We start from the raw sequence: 26636 nt of genomic DNA, 5'->3' as shown, positions 1-26636 counted from the left end.
TCTAGGTTATTGAAAGCAGGGGTATTTGGTCAAATAATTAGAAACTCAGTTTTTTCAGAATTAAGTAGGCTAGTAGGAAATTACTAGTCATACAATTTTTTTTAACAGCTATGCATTCCATTAATTTTGTGAATTGGTAAGTTTCGTCGTAATGCCATGCTTCTTAATGATATATCTCCTTAGGGTAGCATGTACAGGGTGAAAAGCAACGGTCCTAGAACTGAGCCTTGCGGTATTCCTTACAGAACTTGAGATATATTTGACATTTCTTCATTTAGTGCTGATGATGGTCAGATAAGTATATGATTTAAACCATCCCAATGCAATTCCACTTATGCCAACATAATTTCAGAGTCTATTCAAAAGAATGTTGTGGTCGATAGTATCAAATGCAGCACTTAGATCCAGTAACACTAATAGAAAGATACAACCACAATCGGATAATAAGAGCAAATCATTTTTTATCTCTAATGAGAGCAGTCTTAGTACTGTGATACAGTCTAAATCCTGACTGGAAATCCTCACAGATCCCATTTATTTCTAAAAAGGAACAAAGTTGTGAGGATCCTGCCTTTTCTAGAATTTTTGACAGAAAGGGTAGATTCAAGATCAGCCTGTAATTTACAAATTTTTACTTTGCTTTTTACTCCAGGTAGGGGCCAACTTACACCTCTTTTAATATTTGAAATTTATTTCCTATAATAGCACATCATCCTGCATATGCTATAAACTCATCTTTGATCACCAAAATTACATATTTAAACTTTTTTTTTTTTTTTTTTTTTTTTTGAAATGTATTCATTTATTCATTAATAGCTTGAATGTAACTCTACACTTTTTTGGAGGAATTAACATGCAAATTAGCCCCGCCTCCACTCGCTCACACCAGCTCAGAACACCTGGTCCACTCTGTCAACTTTACTGTAGTAAACGCTGCACGGTGCAGTGGACATACTGGTTTAATTTAGCCATACTGTATGTGTTTGAACCAGAAACTGATTCAGAAGAAGAAGTGGAAGAGTGAATTATAAAGGCTCGAATACAAGGCTTTTATGTCGGACACATAACGGTAATTAATATGATTAGCCTTTTGCTTGATTATGTTATCAAACAGCTAATAATGTGTTGCTAATGTTACACAAACTATGTTCCCATTCACCATTCTCAGAGTCAAACAGCTGCCTTTATGCCTTCTACCAATCATCATCATTAGAAATGCTTTGAACAACTCAGGCCGTAAAATGGTAATATACATCATATGCATATTGCTAAATGTAGCTTGAGACTCCACTGCTTCAAAGCATAGTAATGATATGCTAAAGCCTGCCCGCAAATTTACGTGATTGGTTACAAGGTAGTTTGTGACGTAAGAAACACAGACAGCCTTTTTGAGAGTGTCTTTTTTTCACTGCAGTTTTAAGGAGAAAATTCTCAGCTATGGTGTTGACTTATGAATTTGCCCATGGTTTCTCTTAAAGCATATTAAAAACACCACATAGACATATAAACAACAATAGCCTAAAAATAAAATTTTGATAAAAAAAAAAACTTTTTTCTTTAAAAGTCATATACCCTTTGGGGATAAGACAGGTTGGCAAGTATCCTAGCCTATAACTTTAAGAAGTTATTTACAACTTCTTTTAATTTTTGTTTAATTGTCTTAAGAACAATGGTGAGAAAAACATAAGAACAATATTGAGAAGAACTTTAAAGGAATACGAAATATTCTTAACTGTTTCTTAAGTTAGAAAACAATAAGAAAATAGCATTTAAGAAGTATTTATTTTTAAGAATGTTTCATGAATCCGGTCATATCGCAATGCCTAAAATTAGCCTGTATAATAATTCAGTTGAAATCGTATAAAAGTGCAAAATTGTTTACATCTTTATTTACTCATCTCATTTCTCTGACATGGAAATTAAACAAATACTCACACATCTATAAACCACATAAGACTGTTTTTAGCCAGATAAAATGGTATTTGTCAGACCTTTGGCTAGTTCTTCCAGTAATATAATAACGTTCTGTCAGGATTATGGTTTTTAAAGATGTTCTCAAAAAATATTTTGTTGGATGGTCGTATAATTTGGACATTTTGAATGTTTAGAGAACTTTCAGAAATAACATTTTCTTAACTTTATGGGGTCATTAGCAAAATGCTTCTCTTTTTTTTTTTTTTGCTGAGACAGTAATTTAAATTTAAAGGCCAAACTTTATGGCGATACTCGCTTCAGGATGTGACGTTGGCAGAACATCTGGAGTTGCAACAGAGGAAACAGAAACTTTGTGACAACTGACAACACCAAACTGCAAATAGGAATTTTTTTTTTTTTTGCCTTTTCAGCTTGTTGTCACAATGGTTGTTTACATTATGATAAAGTTCTGTGTTTGCATTTGCATTGCCACAGTGACATTGTTTACAATACAATTTCACACACACAACATTTATAGTAGATCATAAAAAAATACAAATAATATACTGAATGGGGTGCACAATACTTTGGCTTAATTCACTGAGGGCCCCTTTGTGCTCCGACCTCCCCCCACTCTTAAGCGAATGGTACACTCCAAAAAGACACGGAGCATGTGAATCAAAATGAAAACACTGAGTGCCATCAGATATACACTAGAAAGAAAGGAAATCCGGAGGGATACTAAAAAGGCAGGTTTGTCATGATCCCGAATCAGTTTCAAAGCATCTGGACTTGTTTAAACAAATTATGTGAACCAGTCCCATACTATAGGCTTAACATCGTGACACACCAGTTGTCTTACTAGATCACAAACCGGATTCTGAATGCTTCGGAATGGGAAAAACCTTCGCCACAAAGGATGCTAAAACTGAGTTATCCGCGCTTTGTGTAAGCAATTAAACCCATTGATCTCGAGCTGTCACAATAACGGTAAGTTTTGTGTTATTTTTTCCTCATCTACGTCCTTTTATTCATATTTTGCGCTTTTATTGTAATCAAGTTTGCGAACCTTAATATATCGTTAAAAAATAGTAGCCTAATAATTCAAGTTTTTTTTTCTCTCAAGAGTATTGCTGGTAATGCTAAACACTGTAGCCTATGTTGGAGGGTTTGTCCAGTCCTTTGTCCACAATGCGTTTGAATACGGTGGACAGAATTACGTTGTTAAAATGCAGTGCAAGAGATAAATGCTTTTAAGAATATTTTCTCAAAGATGTTTTCTGCCATTTTCATCTATACGCGATAAAAAGGGAAAAAAAATTGGCAGCGGAGTCGTTGCCGTTGAGCCGTTGTTCAGTCCATTGTGTGTGTTCTTTTGTTTCTCGCGCTGTATATACATTATCCCATATGGTGTTGTTTTTCTCCTATAGTGTACATAACAGCCGAGTACTGTGTCATGGGAGCAGCAACAAGCTGCAATCACAATTATGCTCTGCTTTAGTGCTTGGTTGTGGAGAAACGTTTTTCACAAACACTTATTAATGTATCCGCCGTGAAAACAAGCGGGATTAATCACGTTCGATAGCTATGGAACAAGTCACGTGTGTCTCACGACAGAACTCGCTTATTGTTTTGTTATGGCGGCACTGTACAGTGATTCTGTACCCACACTTACCAGTAAAATATTTCTAGATAGACAATTCACAATACGTTAAACTGGAGGGGATCTTGCATTGTTGATATGACTTAGCCTACAGAAAAGGCTTTTGGTTTAGACACTTTGGTGTGTAGTGTTGAAAACCTTTACCTTTCTTTACCTTCCTAATCTATTTCTGCTTATTTCAATAATATTTAGATGGAAAAATATTTAAATAAGAGCACATGTATTGAAACAATTTGAATCCTCTTGGTATTAGATTGCTTTCCATCTCTACACTCTAAAAAACAAATAAAACAAAAGATTACTGAAGTATACGTTTTACAAGAAAATACTATTTCAGTGTTTCTACTGCAAAATTTCATGCTTAATTCAATGTGTTACTTAGACCTTACGATACAATATACTTTATTGTCCCCTTAGGGACTTAGGGAAATTTTTCTTGGGCTTAGTGTATGCTGCATTTTCAAATCACACAATAAATAAATTGCATGCGATATGGGTCATATTGCATAGCTAAAAAGGACACTATTATTGCACAAATAATTGCTGCATAAACCATAAAACCAGCAATAAATAACAATAACCAACAGTAAATAAGAATAAATGTAAAACAATCAGTGCTAACCAGAGACAATCATAGGCCATTTAAGATTCTAATGGAGGCAGGCACAAAAGAGTCGACATATGGGCACTCTGTACCTTCTTCCTGAATGCAGAAGCACATACTCAGGATGTAGGATGTGAGAAGGATCAGCCAGTATCCTGTTTGTCTTTCAACTCCACTATTTTAATCGCAGTCTGGCCAATGTAAGAAAGTTGTATAGAGAGATTACCATACCAAGCTTGGATCCCGTACCTGATTAGACTCTCCAGAACAATCATGATTTTTTTTTATTTATTTTTTTAGTCTCCTCTTGTTGTTTCTTTGTAATTTGTGAAATTTACTAGCAATTTCTAAATAAAAAGTCCTTATTTATTTTGCAGTGAATGTAAATGAGTGTTATGTAACTTTTTTTTTGGGCAGATTTCTGTTTTGGGGAGAATGGGAGAAGAAATGTCCTCATTTGTTCAAGGATTCCCAATACAATTGTATACATGTTCAAACGTAAAGCACAGCTGTGTGAAACAATGCACAAAAAGAGAGGTTAACATAATGGGTGGGGTGGAAAAAGATTGTAGAGAGTGAAGTTGTGTGAAAGCCAAGTGCTGTTTTCCGTAATGATGACTATTATGTAATAATAGATGGAAGGATGAAGCAGCAGCGGCCCTCAGAGATCCATGTCTAATTGAGTCAGGCTGCTGCACACCAAACATGTTTGCATTTGATTTGAGGGAAGAGTGTAAAATGAAGTTCAAAAGAGAGATAATGATGCAAAGAATTAATAGATTTTGGTATGGCTTCCCATGATGGTAGGGGAAGATTGGGAGAAACGGAAAAAGACATGTACAAAGGTGAGTGGGAGAGCAAGAGGAAGTCGATGATAAGTCCATTAATCCATTTCACTGCTGTTTTGCAAAGCAGTTATAGTTTCTCCATGCAACAACACTTGAGATGTTTTGAAGCTGCATGGATAAATTAAACCAATCATAAAATCAATTTTAATCAACAAGACTAAGTATTACATTCTAAAACATTTTTAATAATTTTCAGAAAAATGCTTTTGAAAAATGACGTTCATGATGCAGAGAATTAACTTTTGCTACACTCTTCAAAACAAAGGTTCCAAAAGGGGGTGTTTCACATCGATGCCATAGTAGAACACCCATTTTTGGTTCTCCAAAGAACCTTTCAGTGAACAGTTTTTTTTCTCTTAGTGAGAAAAACATTTTAAACATCTAAAGAACCCTTTTTCCAGGATAAAGAACCTTTAGTGCAATGGAAAGGTTCCATGGATGTTAAAGGATCTTCATGGAACCATCAATGCCAATAAATAACCTTCATTTATAGAGTGTATACTTAAGACATTTTCATGCAGTTTGTCTGTAATCCTTTTGTCCTGTAATTACATTCACTGTCTCTTTTGTTCGAGCTGTTCTTGCACCGATCATCGCTTTCCATTCTTATCTCCTATTTGTCTCCGATCCATTTTTCTACCTTCTGCAAGCAACATGTCTTTGTGCGTGGGAAAGAATACTGGCAGATTGTAATTGTCTCATAGGCACATCACTCATCTTTTATACATCCTTGGCTTTTAAAAGGCTTTGAATGCATCTATAAGCGTGTGCTCCATATGATACATTAGAGCAGATGTTTGGTGAGTCATGTAGTGATATAAGAGCAGGCAAAATACTCCCCTGTGCATATTATACATCTTTCTACTGATCCTCTGCCATGCTATGAGATTTATGGTTTAAATTAGTGCAACACCCTGTGTTATTTGCTGTGGATGTGAGAGATGAGTGACTATCTTTGTTTGGCTTCACAATGTTCTCAAGTGGAAAAAAAAGGACAAAAGAGATTTTTTAATGAGCTAGTGAGCTTGAACTGGAGTAATTTTATCATTTTATCCCTCCTTGCATAAATTCCCTTCAGATGCATTTATGATGCATAATTTTTCTGAAAACTTCATTTTTCAGTTGGAGTCAAATTCAAAGCTTCTTAATGGGTCAGCAGATGGTTAAGCAACAGATTACGGTTAAGCTAATGTTTGCTTGTAGACTCTGGTGTTGATTTGTAGTCATCATGTTGGACTTGGCCGAGGAAGAACACTTAAATCTGGGAAAAGCCTATTTAGATCTTCGTCTCTCATCCCCAGATAAAATCACCAGTGGTTTCCAAGGAATCAGTTCAGAGAAGAGAAATGTGCATTTATATGTTGAAGATGTTGCTGGATTTGGCTTTGGTGTTGGTTGAATCAGTTGTAATAAAGGCTAGAATAAAATAGTGACAAAAGAGGCTAATTCCTCTTCTATTGTATCAGCATGAAATGGATTGTGATGTATGGGCTTCTTGAACAAGAAAAAATATAGGGCATGATTTGATTTTGTCCATCGGCAAGTGATCATTGTGGTTTGCGATCTCATTTGATTGACAGGAAAGGAAGTTACTTAGATTAAAGATTATGATGGCGCATTAATTTAACCGTTAAGCCTGGCATATTAAATAATTTCAGAATGCTGTGTGTTTCAAATGGAAAAGTTTATTGAACCTTTAGCCCAACGTGATTTCATGAGTATTTGTATGTATTTTTTTAACGTAAAAGTGTGGTTCTACCACGCGTACATTTACTTACATTCCAATAGACACTGAAACGCACAATACTGATGTATTGACGGCACTAAAATGTAAATTATTTACGTGTGAACTGTACAAGTGTATATGTACAAATCCTTATTGAATATTAAAATCATGGCATTAAAGAGATAGTTCACCCAAAAATAAAAATTTTGAGAGAAAAAATACTATGGAAGTCAATGGCTACCGTCAACTATCTGGTTACCAACACTCTTCAAAATATTTTCTTTTGTGTTCAGCAGAAGACAGAAAGTCATAAAGGGTTGGAACAACATGAGGGTGAGGTGACATAATTTTCATTTTTGGGTGAAAGGGTGTTTTCACAGTATAGTGTGACTGACAATAGAACCATAAAATAAACCAAAAACGCAATATAAATTATATTATATAAGTCTGTTGGTACCGCTTTTGACATTTTTGCAATGAATTATTGTGATTACACTTGTTTGTCTGTTATGTTTTTCTTTATAACTATACATATTTTTGAAAAAACACCTCATTTTTATTCAGATTTTTATGCTAATTGTTGATACTTACAGTATATGCCCAAAAAGAAAGAGGATAGCTTGTAATGTAAATCAATGAATTGTTTTTAACAGTAAAAAAATGATGGATAATTAAGGAAACCTAAGTCGTATCAGATCAGTCCAGTTAGTGTTCATCAAAATATTACAAACCATATTAAAGTTGTTCAATGAAAGTCAGTAAAGACCACGACCTGAAGGGAGATGTTTTTCTAATTATCCTAAGAGGCCTTTTACTTGCTAAAAAGTATATAAGATAAGGAAGTTCTGATCATATTGATATAATGTAGAGGCCTTAAAAATTAGCATATCAAATAGTAGGCTTTATGGTGTTGGAAAAATAATGATGTGCACAGATAAATAATTTATAACAAACACTGCAATTTTAATTCCTAAATTTAATTTTCCCCATTGATTTCTTCTAATTCTTCTAATTTTCTTCTATAATACCCATCTGTGACAACTTTAGCCTCAGAAGCTCAGAGGTTTTTATAAGCGGGATTTGGCAAAAAGAACGTGATTTTAACACACAAACAGGGCTGTTCTTATCATGCGCAGCAGAACCTTTTTATTTCTGCTTAGTATATATATTTTTTTAAGGTTTTTTTGGGGGGGGGGGCTGCAAGGGAGAATGATGCACTTAATGTATTTCCTCTATATAGCTCTCATTAAACTGTTCTTTTTTTTTTTTTCTAAAGTTCCTGCTTTCTTTTCTATTTATTCCTATTTTCTAGATTTTTTACATGGCGGATAGCACACTCTCTTCCCTCAGGCTTGTCTTTACTCTATCCACTTCTGCTCCAGTGGACTGTCAGAGACTCTGTTCAGAGCCAAGCCAAGAATAGCTCAATAGATGCTCTGTATCATCCCTAAGAGCAGCCTGGGAAAATCACCAAAGCATTTGATTTGGACACAAAGTCAGTGGCAGAGGTCACCCAGCCCTTTTGAAAGCTCGCTTTGTTTGTATGTGTGTGTGCATAAGAATATGCTTGCCCCACATGTGTATTAGGACAAATGTAATGTGAAGCCACGGCTCCGGCGTAATTACGTTATGTACTCACTTCATTTGTTTGCTCAGATTTACATGCTAACGACCGATTGTGCCCAAAGCCCATTGATTACAGATCCACCCACAGCACAATCAAGAGCAATCACAGGAAAAGGGACCCTTAATCAAACAATGAAAATAATGAACAACAGATGATGATGAATTGGCAGAGCAGAAGTGTGAAATACCCATGCTTATTTTTTTCTTTTTTTTTCTTTTGACTTTTCTTGCTATGTACTCTTTGAAGTCCCTAGTTTTTATCACAAACCTAAGAAACCCTTTGTCTTGTCAGTGAAAGGGGCCTCCCAGCTTGACTGTGTGCCAAGAGCATAGAGTGCTATACTATCCCCAAGCTGAAGCTACAGTATATGAAGAGTTCAGATGCAAAAGCCTCTAAGTGCCATCTGAAATTTTCTTCTAAAATGAGTATTTTTATCAAGCTTGTATATTTAAGTTCAGTAATTTCACTTTAATGACAATTAATAGGTCATTTTCATTGCCATTAAAGTGAAATAACATTTCATAAACATACAAGCTTGATAAAAATTATCATTCTAGAAGGAAATTTCAGATGTCACTTCATACATACATATATATATATATATATTGTTACGTCCCCTGATGGCATACAGGTATGAGGAAGACGTTCATAATAGAAATGAAACACTTTCCTATAGTTTTTATCTCTGGGGAATATTGTGGGCGAATGACTCACTGACAACAAATTACTGCAAGCAGGTGGTTCGCTTTATTTTCAATACAAACATAATAATTGAAATAAATGAAAACAAACAAATAAATGTATTTATATATATAATATTTTTTTTGTGTGGAAAATGTTGGATTGGTGTGTTCCACGCTTCCACTCTATAGCATTTCGAACAGTACAAGGCTGGTTGTGTACTTGTGTAATTGAGTAGGCCAGTTATAATCTTAAGTCAGTTGCATTGGCTCTAAGGTGGTGATTATGTTGCTAATGATGATTGCACTCATAATCACACGCTCATAATCAGTTTGACACATACACACACACACACACACACACACACACACACACACATACACAAAAAATGCAGTCTTAAAGGAATAATTAACCAAAAAAAAGTGATAATTATTAACACACCCTGTTATTGTTCCAAACCAGTTCATGAACCGACAGACGCTGACCAACGTGAATAATCGCCAGATTACAGTACGTCACTGCTCAGACATTCCATGACCTGACAAACGCTGATTTAACACGTTCAATCGGCAGAAGGCAGGTGGCGAAAACCCAGACGAAGTGTCTGTTGATGCAGTATACTGTAAATTTGCCTTTAGAGTTCATAGTGACCATGTGCCCCCCAAAAACACAGAGAAAAGCACCATTAAAGGGATAGTTCACACAAAAATTTTAATTCTATCATTCTTTACACTCATGTCATTCCAAACCACAAATGAAAATATTTTTAGTGACATAAATTCATAAAGACATCGTAAAAGAATTTTTTTATCCAAGTCTTCTGGAGAGACACGATTAATTTATACGATGAACAGATTTTGGTAAATCTTAAATCTTAATATTTGCTAACTCTTTATCGTGACGCTCCTCCTGACAATAAGTAACTTTGCAAGTACATTAACTTATTCTAACCCTAACCTTACCAGTCTACTAATACTCTACTAACACTCTAATGAGAGTTAGTAGACATGTAGGTGCAACGTTACTTATTGTCAACAGAATGTGTTAAAGGGACCATCAAAATAAAGTGAAACCCATCATATTTAATTTAGGTTTTTATTCATATTAGAAACATTGATCACCCTATTGAGAACATCAAATATTGTTAACAGAGTTACAAACCTCATTGGTTCGTGGCGTCAAGAAAGCACGATTGAGGTTCCGTTTACCATATTTGTTGTGCTCTATGTATGTGTGTTGATCAATGTTTGTATTGTGAATAAAAGTCTAAACTGCTTATCATATAAAGCGATCTTTTCTTGGAGCTCAATACAAGTGGATTTCTTCTTCGATCTCTTTATGAACTTTTTGAGGCGTCACTGTTTTGGTGCAATGGACTTTCATTGGAGGGACCAAATTATTTTGGGTTTAATTAAAAAAATCATATTTGTGTTTCGAAGATGAACGAAAGTCTTTTGGGTTTGAAACAAATAAGGGTGAGTAAATGATCCTTTAACGTTATGTCACAGAATCTGTGCAGTCTGTGTTTAATGCATGTATATGGTGGTCATGATGTTCATAGAGTTGACTGGCTGCTGTGTTTGAATCCATCTCTGACTCAGAATGGTAACACACAGTGGGGCCAGCTGTAGGGTTAGTCATTGTTTAGAGCCGAGTCAGCCGAGAGCCAGGAGACAAAAATGAAGAATGCCAGACTGAAAGACACACACATTGGTTTGCACATGACCATGTACACATTGCATACAAACACCCATCACATTGCTAACATCATTCAGGTCACCAGAAGGAGAAAGCCGGTCCAGTGCTAATGGAATTTAGAGCAGAAGCTCTCAACAAGATTAACGAGGTTTAGCAGGCCATCGCCTTGTCCGCTGAATCACTCAGTCCAACCGCACACACATAGACTCTTACTCCCTTTTCTCTCTCTTTCACACACACAAACGCACATACCCTTCTCTCTCAAATATACGTGTCCGTTCTCTTTATCTTACACTGACACACGCCGTCACCCTTCCTCTCTTGCACGCTCTCCCACCCCTCCGTTCAGCCTCTCACATTTCTCTACACAACTGTCTGTCCCTTTCACCTGGCAACCATTGCTAGGGAGACCTCCACAATGGTGACTGCACCGGGATAAGAAATGGACTATTTAGTAGGATGCTACTTTATCTCCATTGCCCAAAGCTCTCAGCTGGCATCTGCTCTCTCGCTGTCGTTTTAGACGTAAGTGGTTGTTCAGGGAGCAGGAGCTGTACATTTTACCTGTCAGATGCCACCTTCCACACCTGCAAGTGCTCTGCAGGGAGCAAATGAATGGGATGTTGTTATTCAGAGTTTAGTGTAGTGTGTTGAAGGATTATTGAGGCTTCTTTCTACAGCTCTTGGACGTGTTTCAGTCATAGTGGGATTGAAACAAATGTGTATGTGAGCGATATCTAGACCAACACAGAATATGCTCTCACTGAACAAGTTTAAACAACCTTCATTCACCAAGTTCTACACATTTCTCGCCCCTTGATTTATGAAATAGTTTGGCTAATTTCATTATGTTTTCAGCTACCATTAAGAGCTAGCACTCTCAGACCTTTTTCAAACATTTTGGAGTGTTTCCATTCTGTAGATTTTCCCCTAAAATCAGCACAGAAAATGTGATTAGAATTGACCTTAGAATTACTTGAAAGAGGTCATATAATGCTAAAGTCAACACAACTTACTAATGAATACATCAGCAACGTCTGCTTGTTGTTCAGCAACTTGGCCACTTGTCATCTTGAAGTAATAAGGAGGAAGAAGGATAGATCCAGTTATGTCTAAATACATAAGATTTTATTGTTCCAGTTAGAACATAAAGTATCTAATGATAAAATTATCCTTCCAATGGATTCCAGTCTAAAGAAATAGTGGCTGGTGTTTATTTTTAGCGAGATTCTTGGTGATTTCAGTCCAACACATTTTAGCACAGATTATTTTGTGATCCTGTCACAGCTTAATGTTTTGTAAAGAGGCTGTTATAGAGTCAGAAAGGGTCAACTATGTATACCGAATCTGACAGCAAACCCACAATGCTCTTCGCTGCATTCATTTCACATGCAAATTGGAGTCCTACAGGTTTACCTGAAAATGAAAATCATTCATTTGCCTTTATGTCGTTCTGCCGAAGAAAAAAAGAAAAGGAACATAAAGGTATTTTAAATGTTTCATACAAAGTGATCATTTTGCTTCAGAAGAATTGGAATATGCAAGTCAATTGATATGAATTAATTATAGTTTTTTTTCAGTTTGTTGACTTTCATTATGGACAAAAACATCTGAAACGTTCTTAAAAATATATTATTTGGTGTTCCACTTAGGAAATGAATTCATAAAAGTTTGGAAAGACAAGAGGGTGAGTAAATGATGACAGAATTTTCAAAGAAGTTTGAGAAAAGTGTATGTGTAAAGGGATACACACTTGGGTTCACCCAAAAATGAAAATTCTGTCATTAATTACTCGCCCTCATGTCGTTCCAAACCCATTAGACTTCTGAGAGCTTTCTGTCCCTTCATTGACAGCTACGCAACTGACACTTTGACGCTTCAAAAAAGTTCATAAACAGATTGTAAAACGAATCCATATGAATTGAGTGGCTTAGTCTAACATTTTCTGAAGAAACACAATCGTTTTATATGATAAACAGATTTAATTTAGGCTTTTATTCACATATAAACATTCATCAACTCACATATCAGTTGTGGTAAGTGGATGTGTGCATGTTCGCTTGACGTGCGAGAACCAATGAGGTTCATTCTCGTGTTACGCAGCACGTTTGAGCTTCTGTAAGAACCAATGAGGTTCATTCTTGTGTTACGCAGCATGTTTGAGCTTCTGTAAGAACCAATGAGGTTCATTATTGTGTTACGCAGCACGTTTGAGCTTCTGTAAGAACCAATGAGGTTCATTCTTGTGTTACGTAGCACGTTTGAGCTTCTGTAAGAACCAATGAGGTTCATTCTTGTGTTATGCAGCACATTTGAGCTTCTGTAAGAACCAATGAGGTTCATTCTTGTGTTACGAAGCACGTTTGAGCTTCTGTAAGAACCAATGAGGTTCATTCTTGTGTTACGCAGCACGTTTGAGCTTCTGTAAGAACCAATGAGGTTCATTCTCATGTTACGAAGCACGTTTGAGCTTCTGTAAGAACCAATGAGGTTCATTCTTGTGTTACGCAGCACGTTTGAGCTTCTGTAAGAACCAATGAGGTTCATTCTTGTGTTATGCAGCACGTTTGAGCTTCTGTAAGAACCAATGAGGTTCATTCTTGTGTTATGCAGCACGTTTGAGCTTCTGTAAGAACCAGTGAGGTTCATTCTTGTGTTATGCAGCACGTTTGAGCTTCTGTAAGAACCAATGAGGTTCATTCTTGTGTTACGCAGCACGTTTGAGCTTCTGTAAGAACCAATGAGGTTCATTCTTGTGTTACGCAGCACGTTTGAGCTTCTGTAAGAACCAATGAGGTTCATTCTTGTGTTACGCAGCACGTTTGAGCTTCTGTAAGAACCAATGAGGTTCATTCTTGTGTTATGCAGCACGTTTGAGCTTCTGTAAGAACCAATGAGGTTCATTCTTGTGTTACGCAGCACGTTTGAGCTTCTGTAAGAACCAATGAGGTTCATTCTTGTGTTACGCAGCACGTTTGAGCTTCTGTAAGAACCAATGAGGTTCATTCTTGTGTTATGCAGCACGTTTGAGCTTCTGTAAGAACCAATGAGGTTCATTCTTGTGTTACGCAGCACGTTTGAGCTTCTGTAAGAACCAATGAGGTTCATTCTTGTGTTACGCAGCACGTTTGAGCTTCTGTAAGAACCAATGAGGTTCATTCTTGTTACGCAGCACGTTTGAGCTTCTGTAAGAACCAATGAGGTTCATTCTTGTTACGCAGCACGTTTGAGCTTCTGTAAGAACCAATGAGGTTCATTCTTGTTACGCAGCACGTTTGAGCTTCTGTAAGAACCAATGAGGTTCATTCTTGTTACGCAGCACGTTTGAGCTTCCGCAAGAACCAATAAGGCTCATTATTGTGTTACGCAGCACGTTTGAGCTTCTGTAAGAACCAATGAGGTTCATTCTCTTGTGTTATGCAACACGTTTGAGCTTCCGTAAGAACCAATGAGGTTCATTCTCATGTGTTATGCAACACGTTTGAGCTTCCGCAAGAACCAATGAGGTTCATTCTTGTGTTATGCAGCACGTTTGAGCTTCTGTAAGAACCAATGAGGTTCATTCTTGTTACGCAGCACGTTTGAGCTTCCGCAAGAACCAATAAGGCTCATTATTGTGTTATGCAACACGTTTGAGCTTCTGTAAGAACCAATGAGGTTCATTCTCATGTGTTATGCAACACGTTTGAGCTTCCGCAAGAACCTATGAGGTTCATTATTGTGTTACGCAGCACGTTTGAGCTTCTGTAAGAACCAATGAGGTTCATTCTCTTGTGTTATGCAACACGTTTGAGCTTCTGTAAGAACCAATGAGGTTCATTCTTGTGTTACGCAGCACGTTTGAGCTTCCGCAAGAACCAATGAGGCTCATTCTTGTGTTACGCAGCACGTTTGAGCTACCGCAAGAACCAATAAGGCTCATTATTGTGTTACGCAGCACGTTTGAGCTTCTGTAAGTACCAATGAGGTTCATTCTCATGTGTTATGCAACACGTTTGAGCTTCTGTAAGAACCAATGAGGTTCATTCTTGTGTTACACAGCACGTTTGAGCTTCTGCAAGAACTATCCCTTTTAGTGAGAGAGTAGCTGTTTTAAATAAGGGATTGGTCTTATGATTTAGCTCATTTTGTTTTGAGCTCATGTAATAAACAATTGTTTTTTTTTCCTATGTGCATATGCATTTTCAGGATTACCCGTTACCTATAGTGGACCTAGATACTGACACGTGTGTCTGTTTGTAGCAGATCTGGGCTTTTCACATTCTGGTTTTTATCCCAAGTCGTTCATTGTGCTCTCAAGCAAGGCAATTAGTTTCAGAGACAGTCTCTATAGGCTGTACTCAAGCCCATCATACTGTCTGTTATTGTTCAGTTGGGCAACTGTTTACATTGATCTGCCATTTTCCATCTAATGAGCAGGGCACATACAGTGCATACCACGTGCATAATATATACACAGGTTGAGCTGACATTCTCTCTGCGGGCCTTTTGGCGGTCTGTGTAAAATATTCATGTGAAGTCGCTAGCTCAATAGAGCCTTTTGTTCTACATCATGACTGACATCTACACCTGAGGCAGACAACGACTCGTTGCCCATGATCTGAAGTGCAATGGGACGTACCGAAGGTACCATCAGAAGGTAGACAGAGAACAACAGAGATTTGAGTTTTTTTAGTGATTGGAAAGAGGTTGAAGACAGCTTCTTTTCTTCAGAGACTGTTTGTGTTGAATAATGCGCTTTGCATGAAGATTGAGTAATACCTGAAAGTGGTTTTCTCAGGCTGTTCCAGTGGTGAAATTTCACATAAAGTTATCCTTTTCTGTCTCTCCATCCAAGTGATGAATTTTTCGCCTGAGTGCTGAGAGTTGTTGTGGAGTGTTGGTCCAGATCGATTTCTTTTTCCTTGTTGTAACACAAGCCTGTCTGAACTGTGCTGCAAGTTTACCCATGCATGGATGAAGGCAAACATGGCTTAATAAAATGATCTCGCTCTCTCTCTCTCTCTCTCATCATCTATATCTATTTCCCCTTGTTTCTCTTTTTCCCTGCTGGAAAATCCAGTTTAAGCTGATAGTTTTGAACTAGTAGCTGGTTTCTTGGTGATCCAAGCTGGTTATTAACTGGTCCAGGTTAGCCATTAGTTGGTCAAAGCTAGTCAATGGCTGGTTGACCAGTCTGCATGTTTTAAAAACCAGCTGGTAGCTGGGTTCATCCAAACTGTTCAACTACTGAAAGAATAAAAGTACTAGAAAAAAGCTAGGAAACAAATTTTACTCAGAAATTCTTAATCAGCATGTTTTCAAGCAAAGGCTACACACAATTCTTTGTGGATTTAATTCGAAAATCGCAAGTAAAGTTTACTTTGTTTCAAGTAAATTATGCTCAAACTTTGTAAAATTTTCTGAAGTAACACTTATAAAAACACTACAATTTCAGTGCTAATATTATCTCATTTAAAATACTGAGTAATGTTTACTTTTTAAGGTTTTTTTTTTTTTTTTTTTTTTTTTACATGACTACAATTAATTTGTGAAGCATTACCAGTATTGTGTTAAATACAAATATCTGAACATAAGCCAATAATATTGACAGACATCATTTTACATACAAAAATATTCAATATTTGAATTGTAAATGTATTAACAATTCACTAAGGTATGGATACGACAAATAAAATCATCCAATCTTCTGTCCACAATTCTTTTACTCTGCGAAAGCAAAAGACCAGAGTTAGATCAAGTAACATTACCATAATACCATCACACATACAGTACAGCTTGGACCAGTTTGGACCAGCAGAAACCAGCTAGTGGTTCCCAATCACAGATATCAGCTTAAGCTGGTTTTGTTTTGGTCTTCTGATCACTTTTCCTTGATTTCTCTCTTTTTCTTCCTATATCTTCCCAAGTGGGCCAAGTTGTTATTTGCACGTCTTGGGTGCTGAAGGGGAGGGGTTTCCTTAAGGGGAGAGAGAATTCACCAGCACTGGGAAACTGTAAGGCAGGCTTAAACATTGATTGGTTCTCAGGCTGTTGCCATGGTGGCAAGTCGCTCTCCCTCATCTCAGCCAACTGGTGTATAACTTGTAGCATCCCAGAATTACACTGTTGTTATGACAACAGACAGGAAGTGAGGTATTGTTATTCCAGTTATATAAAAGCTTTGTTTTCTATAGCATTTCTGGCACTAAACGACATTCATTTGCACTGGAGAATCTCTCATAACACAAAAGTTCTCTTGCGTGTAGTAAACGACTTGCAATAATAATCTCTAGCTTTATTGCCGAATCTGCCGATATGAGGTTACCTCTAGCATTCTGTCACAGAGTTGAATATGCGTCAGGATGTAAATAAACAGGACTGGTGTTGCTGGAAATGGTGCTTTTACATTTACATTAAAGGGTTAGTTACCACAAAACGTATTCTCGTCGCTTGATAAACTCAAGGTTGAGCCACTTGGACTATTTTAATGATGTCTTTACTAACTTTTCTGGGATAGCAGATATCAACTAGCAGCGTATGAAGGAGTGAGATCTTAATTTGTGTTCCGAAGATGAACGAAAGTCTTACTGGGTTGGAACAACATGAGGATGAGTAATCACTGACAGAATTTTCATTTTTGGGTGAACTAACCCTTTAATGTATTAAAAGCACTGCCTGACTTTTCAGTTCAACTTTTTAGTCACTGATGAAAATAATGTCAACGTTCATTAATGAAGCTTATTTGTTTCTGACAGATCTAAAGTAAATGCCAAAGGGCAAGTTTAAGTGTATGTCAAATATCTGCAAGATTTTAGTTTGGATTTGACTAATGAATACCCCAGAGTCTAAGTCAAAGATATGTGTAGCGGCATAATAATTTTTGTCTTCCCTGCATTCAACAGATTTTTAAGTTGGAAAATCTAATTTCAAGCCACCATCAAAGCACGACTAGAGAGAGATTAGTGTTTCTGAAAGTAGTGGAGAGGTTATTTCTGTATCAATATTCAATTCATTTAAAATGTATACTTTTATTCATTGCATTCCAGTAAGGTTTGTTGCAGTTTGGGATTGCAATATATTTGCCTGATGTCTGAATCGAAAAGGTTGCCTGAAATGCAGAGGGAAATTTAGCTTTGTGATTCAGACTTCAGCAATTAAATTACCATCCCAAAAGGCACTAAACCCTACAGGAATCCTATACAAAATAAGTTTATATAATATATTGCCTAACTTCTGAATCGTACACGGAACCTACAGTACATTAAATTAAATGAGGCAGTTTCCTCCTTCAACCATATTGTAGCAATGGACCATGAATGGTGTAATGGAGACTTTTGTTGTAGTACTTTTTTTTTTTTTTTTTAAGCAAGCAAACTTTCTCATTGACAAAGAGATGTAGTCTTTTGTGTTAGGATGTTTAATGTAAAATGAAGGAGTTCTGTGGGAAATCTTAAATTAATATTTTGTTCTGTCCTTTGGGCTTGTGTTACGTACTCACCATACTTCTTTGAAGTACACACTAGCAAATTAAATTGCTGTCAACTAAAGCAGCGCATACATCCACTGAGTTAATATAAAGCACTCTTTAGTTTTAGATTAGAATTATAATCCTTTTTTTTCTTCACTGATTATGTGTACTGAGGCTTTTGAGGGCTCTTTTGTGCAAGTGTGTTGAAGCTAGAGGTTATTTATCCATAGCAATTTTCAGCTTTTAAAATGTCAGGCAATGCCAATGTATATTTGAATGAGTGAAAAGAGTCTATACGACTAAATGCTGTGAGAATATGACTTGACGCAAGAGTTGAATGGATTCAGACAGCTGCCTGGCGTTGGACTGTCTGATGTTGTTGTCGCAAAGAGAATGTTTAAATTTGATATGGCTATGCCATGTTTATTTTGACAGGTAAAGTCAAACTGTCTCTGACTCTCATGAGTTAATATCTGCACATCTTCTTTTTATCTCTTTGAACAGGCAAATTGCTGTGGATGGGAACCTTCTCTGCACCCTCTACCTTCCACATGACCCCACTTTCCCCGTTTCCTCGGCTCCCGTAAAGATACCGTACGCTCTCAAACACACACTGATAGGATGACGTCCACTGCCCAGATTCTGGCCTTTAAGCTCTCCCCACCCTCTCAAGATGGGAGTCCAGAGCGTCTGTTCAACTGTGATGAGGACATTGAACGGCGCTATGAGGTGGTCCCGTCTGTCGTCTGCTCCATGTGTTGCCTCTTTGGCATCATCTACTGCTTCTTCGGTAGGTTGCAAAGGATGAATTAACTGATTATATTTAGGAGATTGCAGACAGTAGATCAGAGAAACGCAGATTTACGTAAGAAGTATTACTCAGAACGAGCCCAGATTCTGGCATGACCTGAATGCATGGGTATGTTTTTGTCTCGTTATCACAAACATCGTTTCAGCTGTGGTTGTTATAGCCAAATTGAATTCACATAATAACCATCTAAATGTGACAACCAGACAAGGGTGACAAATCTATGTCCCTCTCTATTAGATAAGCTTTATCACTTTCACTTGACTGTGAAATTTTGCTTTCACTGCCCATTACTTGCTAGAAGAGAGAGAGAGAGAGAGAGAGAGAGAGAGAGGATTGAGGACATCTTAGCTGTGACAAACAGCAGCATATAGACTCTCCTCTCTCTGTGGCATTCAGGCCCCAATGTGACTTAAAATGTTATGTATTCTTCTTGCCCTTCTGCTGCCAATTTGGGCCATTATCGACAGTTTTTAATTGCATCATTTGAAAGCAGATAACCTCTCAGTGAAAAGCACAATGCTTTTTGAAAGGCTCCTGTCGATTTAAAAGCTACTTTTTTTTACAGTAACTGTAGCAACGGAATGGACATTAATGGCACAGAGCATCAAACACCTTTACTTAATGCAATTCTGGTGATCCCACTTAAATGTTTCAGAATAAATTGTTTATGCCTGGGATTTGAAGTAGACCTGTTTCAGAAATTATTGACTGTATCTCTAAAAAATAGGTCCAGCGACCGACAGCGGTCTTGTTTTGTATCTCGTTGAATATATAGCCGATATGGCCAAAAACATTTCTCAACATATTTTTTCCCCATATCATTCATCACAATATTCATTTTAAACCAATAATGGGAAATGAAATGGATTCCACAAGTACAAACTCAACAGAATAAGCTATCTTTTAATGTAATCTATGATATCTATTCTTTTTTTGTTTTGTTTGATTATTTAATAAACATTTATCATCAACAATTATTTATAATTAAATTAATCCGTTAAACTTGAACAATTTAATTCATCTTTTAAAATCTATTCAAATGAAAGTATAACAATTAATTTTCAACAAAGCATTGCATTAAAGTAAGATGCTGCACAAAATGACTGAAAACAAGGATGAAAAAATTACTTCTTAAAATTGTTTATAATAATAATAATACTAATATTACAGTAAATAACATAAAGCACTTATTAATATACAATAGTAATATACTAATTGCATACAATAGTTATATATTATATTTCATATAATCATAATTTTGTTGTTTAGACTTTCTCAGTTCCAGTGTTCTTAACCTGTAGCATAGACTTTATGGTAAGAAATGGACGTGTACTTTGACGTGCAAGCCGAAAACTGACTGACTTTCGTGTTGATTTCTGCTGTGTGATGGGCTGTTGGAATTTTCCATATTGAGTAAAAATGTCCATAGATTATCATTGTTATCAACATATATTTTATTGCGATGCTGTTTTGAGATTGTTTTATTTCCAAGCCCTAATATATACTACTATTCTTATTGATTATCTGATAATAATATTATGTTCTCTTCCTTTCCCACCTGCTCCTCCCCTATCCTTCCCTCTCCCTATCCTTCGCTCACTTGTAGGGTACCGCTGCTTCAAGGCCGTAATGTTCCTCACGGGTCTAATGTTTGGTTCCATCGTCATCTTCATGCTCTGCTATAAGGAGAGGGTCATGGATACTCAACTAAGTGTGGAGGCCAGTGTGGGCATCGGCCTGGGCATTGGCACGTTGTGCGGTTTGGTCACTATGCTGGTCCGCAGCGTGGGGCTTTTCATGGTTGGACTTCTCCTGGGTTTACTGGTCGCCCTCGCCTCTCTGGTGGTTCTGGAGGAGTTTTACCACCCGAGGACAGTGTGGCTTCCCCTGGGTGTGCTGCTGGGTTCGGGCATGCTGTTTGCTGTGCTCACTTTGCAGTGGCAGCGCTGTTTCACCACCATCTCCACCGCCGTCTTCGGATCAGCTGTGGTGACTGTGACTGTGGATTATTTTGTCGAGCTCTTCGCTTTGACACGGTATATCTACGAGAGGGTGAAGGTGGATCCACCTCGTCCCGTGTGTTGGTTCACGTGGGTGGTCATGGGAGTCTGGCCTGTGCTGGCGCTGCTGGGTGTTCTTATTCAGTGGAAGGTCACGGCTGAAGGATATTCACACACAGAAGGTAAGTCTGGCAAGCATGTGGCAAATATAGTGAAAGGGACTAAACTGTGGCTTAAACCAAAATTATACTTGTCTTGTCCGCTTTCCGCTCCGGCTCATGGACAGTTCATGTGACCTAAATTACGTCATCAGCACAGATTTTTATGTGCGCACTGACAACAGGGCATGTGCAAATTGCTCAAAAACAATTGTTCACTAGGTAGTGGATGCACTTCAAACACGTCCATTCGCGCTCATGGATACTTTGAATAGCTTGTGTGGTCAACTGTGCAGTAGACGGAGAGAAACGCAGAAAATGAAGTCTAATAAACCTGCTGCTTTGTTTTAAGGTTAATCAAACAAAGGACAAAGAAATCACTCACTTGATCCATTTATATATAATTTATAGAGTGATTGAATATGCAGTGTTATTTCTCATGTGATTACTTTGTTCAAATTCTGTACCTAAAAACATCTGTTATACCTACCTGAAAAACCTAAAAACACAGTTTATTTTAATACTGACTGCTTACTTGTCTTTAATAATGTTTTAAATTTACATTAATTAGGCTAGTAGTTTTTATAGTATCAAAATTGGAATAGAGAATTGTATTAGATCACTGGTATCTAAACATTTGAAATGCTAACCTAATAACTGAAGTAAATATATATTTGCTAAGCAATTCAAGCAAACTAATATGATTCATATTCTTATGGTTTCTCTACCCAATATATAAAAAAATTACAAATGCAGTGAAAATACAGGTATCGGTATCGACAAGTACCAGAAATGAAAGTATCGGTATTGGACTCGTTCTGGAAAAAGTGGTATCGATGCATCCCTAGTAGTGTCTATTCTCTAACTGAACAAAAAATTATTACTTTGAACAATCAAAAACGACAGTGGGGGCAAGTAATTTAAACCGGTGTTGTGGCTCAACACCGGTAACATCGGCAACACCAACTATCGCAGCAAGCCTAGATTGAAGCTTAAAGGGTTAGTTCACCCAAAAATGAAAATTCTGTCAGTAATTACTCACCCTCATGTTGTTCCAACCATGTAAGTCTTTCGTTCATCTTCGGATCACAAATTAAGATATTTTTGATGAAATCTGACAGCTGTCTCACTGAGTGAACTCTTCCGACATCATCGAGACCTAAATCACAATAAGTGTCGAATTCAATAGCTTACATACAGCGCGCGTCTTCCTCTGCTTATAAACAGACCGTTTTGCGCTTCTGGCAATGTCGGGACGTCATCTTGTACAGTAGATGGCGGTAATACTCCCAAGGAGTGAGCAGCCAGTAACAAGTAGTAGTAGAAGAAGAAGAACGCCGTAATCTCAGTTCTCGCGCATGCGTCCTGCCGCTCCCGTGAACTCTCGTCAGAGGCCCACATTGAAGAACACTAATAGTTGGATAAAGTCGTTATTTTTGTTGTTTTTCCGCACAAAAAGTATTGTCGTCGCATGATAAACTTAATGTATAGCCACTGTAGTCACTTGGACTATTTTAACGATGTTTTTAATAACTATTCTGGGCCGACGAGTTTCGGTCCCTCTGAAAGCCTATGGAGGAGTGAGACAACTGTCAGATTTCCTCAAAAATATCTTAATTTGTGATCCGAAGATGAACGAAAGACTTACATGGTTGGAACAACATGAGGGTGAGTAATTTGTCGAGTTCACGCGCGTGATCATAGGTACTAAACCTATGCGCGTGAACTCGACAATCGACTACTGTGGACTTCGACCGAAAACAGGATGTAAATACAGGTATGTGCGCTGGCTGAATAAACATCATTTTTATTAATATCTTTCACATCTACTGCAGTCAGATTCACCCGCGTTCACTCCGAAGGAATCACTCACATGACTCAAAAAATGAGCTCAATGTTAAAATTGACCGGAGTTCTCCTTAAGAGGATGTCCCTACATGGACTTCATTAAAACAAGGTGTCTTTCTGAAAATCCCCCCTTGTGTGTCCTGGGAGTTTAGGGGTTATGAGGTTTTTGGTGGTTATCTATTTATGGATGTCCTAGTTAATTACTTCCAGTGGTAGTGATCCTGTGGAGATCAGACTGGCTTAGCTGTGCCCTCCATACAGGCTTCCATAGAGTCTCAGAGTGACTCAATGGGAAGGCCTGACCTGAAATCCATGAATGGGGACTTTTAAACTGCTTCATCACTGTCTTGTCGAAAGCAACCACCAACATCTTTAGCACTGCATGAGGGTACGCATGAAATTTCCAAGGGTAGAAGTCACACTCTCTATGACTGATGAGACCACACAGAATTGTGTGTAGTTAGGGAAGTAAGATATCGCCAGACATCGACAGGACCTTGAATATTTCTCTATTAAAAGTGCATATACTTTACTTTTCCTTGTCAGTGCAAGGCTAAACAAAACGTTATGCTGAGATTCTGAATTAAAGTGCACACTGGGAAAACAGACAGTGAACTGCGCTGGGGTGGTTGCCATGGTTACAAGCTGGGCCCTTGTTTGGTGGAATGGGGGAGGGGGCCGTGATGCGGAAGGGGCAGAAGAATAGAGACGAGAGTGGGAGGAGTGTTTTCTGAGGGGGAGAGCGAAAGAGAAGGATCATTACATGAATTCCCTGACAGATGGGCCACGAAGCTGTTGAGGCACAACAGAGTGACTGAATGGGCAGAAATAATCCGTCTGTTTTTAATAATGACAGAGAACAGAATGTCGATTTAGCCCTGTGCAGAGCAGAATGTGTCAAAACACTCAACGGTTTGTTTATCAGCTTGGCTTTGGACCACTGTTTGAGAAACCCAGCCAGTACACACAACACAGTGTCTTCAGAGCGTAGAATAACGCCTCTGTTTCGCAGTTGTGAGCTGATGTACTAAAGCCATATTCTCCCACACCTAATTCCTTCCTTTTCTTCTTCCCAAAGTCTTCATCAATCACCAGCAGAGACGAGTGCAATTAATGCGAATTCGTCAAAAGGAAGTGAGAAAGGAGTGCGGAAAGAAAAAGAAGAAAAAGCCACAGAAACAGCCGCCGCAGCAACAGAAGTACCACCACCCCCCTCAGACCATCCCTCATCCCCCCAACCCTCCACCCAAACTCCAGCATCCAGAGCCCACCCACCGCCGCAAACCCAACACCATTCGCCGCTTCGATGGAGATGTGCTTTCTCCGGTAAGCGTTCATCTCTCTTGCCACAAATCCATCTGCCAGTTCACATTATCTTGAAACCAGATCTGCAAAACCTGACATATGAATCTCTATGCTTATCTTTTCAATTCATCAGAGATTGGTTACATGTTCGCTCTTCTCTTTTAGAGTTACATCCAGAACTTCCGCGACAGACGTACGGAGAGGAGGGTCTACTCTCATGGCAAGTTTATGGGCGGCTCACATGTTGTAGATTTGAACTATGACTATGGCTCCCAAGTGCCCCTAACAGCCCATACAGGCCCCGCAGTGAGAGGCTGATCTTCTACTGGAACACAAATTGCACAGAACAAACCATTCCGAGATGTTTGCGGCCGGATCAAATCTAGAGCATGTGGTTACCTCAGCCGTCACAATGGCTGACGGGATTTTCATACCCAAATGGATTTCATAGCAAATGGATCATTTACCTACAAAACAATGTAGGGCTCAGTTCTCTTGCAATTAACTCCATTTTATATTGCTGAAGATGGTTGTGGTATGTGTGTCTGCTCCTCCGAGGCTCTTCTTCCCATAATTAGGCTGCAGTTTCACTCCGTCCGAGAAGAATGGTCTCATTACCACAGCAGCCATTTCTAAAGAGATCCATTACGGGACCAAATACAGCCTTGGCTTTTAAGCAACTAAACTGTCATAAAACATGCACGGCATCTACTAGACAAGACTATTCGTATATACAGTTTACAGATTTCGGTTGATAAACTTCCTGTTTATTTCTGACCTTTCAGATAACATTATGTTTACAGTACGGGCAGGGACGTGTTTATCTCTTTATAACTGTTTCAAATGGCTTTATCTGCTCTGTGTCAGGGCCTACACACATTCTGTCAAACTGTGTATGGTGAACACAATCTCTGTTCAATCTGAGCCGATTGCACAAGCATATACTGAAATGTTTTGTGCATTTATCGTTGTGAGCCAATGCATGTGGGGAAAGTGCCACCATTGCTCTTGATATACATTTTTCAACATGTTATATCCATTTAAGGCTTAGTTAAAAGTGTCTAGAGACTATTTGGTTTGCTCCCAGTTAAATCTCAGGGGCTGTGGCATCGAGAGGAGCCCCAACGATGAAACTGTGAACACTTCTGTGGGTTTTGTGTGGATGATTTAAAAGTGTCCTTGTCTACTATGAGAGAGTTTTGAAAGGGATTAATGAAAGATGCCTAAGAAGGCTGGAAGAGATTTACAATGGTGGACTTCTCAGAAAAATAGTGTGTATGAAAAGGAGAGATATAGACAGTGTGTGTGTGTATGCAGAGGGTGGTGTGCGTGAAAGCATTTGTCAAACTGTGAGTCTGAGAGTAAAGTCTTAATTTCTGATTTACTTTCTTATTTGGATGCAGAGTGATTTCACACTCAGTTTCCCCTCTATGTTTATCAGGGCTGTGGGAGCAATGAAGAGTCAAAGTCTAATCTTTTTTTCTCACTCTGAAGTAGTGAAAGGGCTCAAAGGCTTAAATTCCTCTCTGTTTACTGTGTCTTTTAAAGTGACAGCTTGGCTCTCTTGTAAATATTGTACATTGTCTGAATGTATATATGCTTACATCCGATTCTGTATTATTGCTAGTGCTTTGATTAATTTTTTTTTTCTTTCTAATCAGTGGTTACATCTGTGTGCTGAAGAATTGTCTTTTTGAATTGTCCCATTGATAGTCATTTGTAATAATTTATTTCTAATTTATTAGATGAAGACTTCAAGTGGAGCTCTGTATGTAATTAAATTGATGTTGACCATTATTATTATTATTCCTAAGCATGTGTTTGTACAGTACTGATAACCATAAATGTTGTGCTCCTGAAGTCAAGTACATGTGTGTGTGTCCATTTTTCTCTTAACACACTGCTGTTTTTTAAAAAAAAAGAGGAAGATGGCAGATAGATGGCAAAGAACACAGATGCCTTTGAGGCATAGGGTGAAACATATTAAATTGTGTGAACTAGTTACTGGCGGGTATGCGGCAGCAATAAAGACAAAACATGCTCAAGTGATGCAAAACACAATTTTCCATTTTTGAAATAAATGTGCATATCCCTGCCGGGGTAGAATTCATTTACACAGATGAAAATGAAAAAGCACTTTAAAATGGATTACTGTTGTCATCCTAATATTTTAGTTGCAAATTGATGGAAAAATCTACAGAGGTGATTTCATCTGTCTGGTCTCATTTAATCTGAGATGTCTCGAATTGCAGTTTTTCCAAGATACAGAAATACACATTCACATCTTATCAGCTTTCGGATAG

General features: G+C 37.8%; 1 protein-coding gene across 1 annotated transcript; it reads left to right on the top strand.

Moving 5' to 3' along the window:
- Positions 1 to 2565: 2565 nt before the first annotated feature.
- tmem198aa (transmembrane protein 198aa) lies at positions 2566 to 26385 on the top strand. Its single transcript, XM_084421762.1, has 5 exons — positions 2566 to 2904; positions 18716 to 19001; positions 20629 to 21204; positions 24107 to 24354; positions 24499 to 26385. The coding sequence occupies exons 2-5, from the start codon at positions 18833 to 18835 to the stop codon at positions 24649 to 24651; spliced, it is 1146 nt and encodes a 381-aa protein (XP_084277888.1). The 5' UTR covers positions 2566 to 2904; positions 18716 to 18832; the 3' UTR covers positions 24652 to 26385.
- The last annotated feature ends 251 nt before the right edge of the window (positions 26386 to 26636 follow it).

This window comes from Rutilus rutilus (assembly GCF_951802725.1).
Source record: "Rutilus rutilus genome assembly, chromosome: 10".
Lineage (NCBI taxonomy): Eukaryota > Metazoa > Chordata > Actinopteri > Cypriniformes > Leuciscidae > Rutilus > Rutilus rutilus.
The sequence above is the reverse complement of the archived record's forward strand: the minus strand, read 5'-3'. Positions and strand labels throughout refer to the sequence as shown.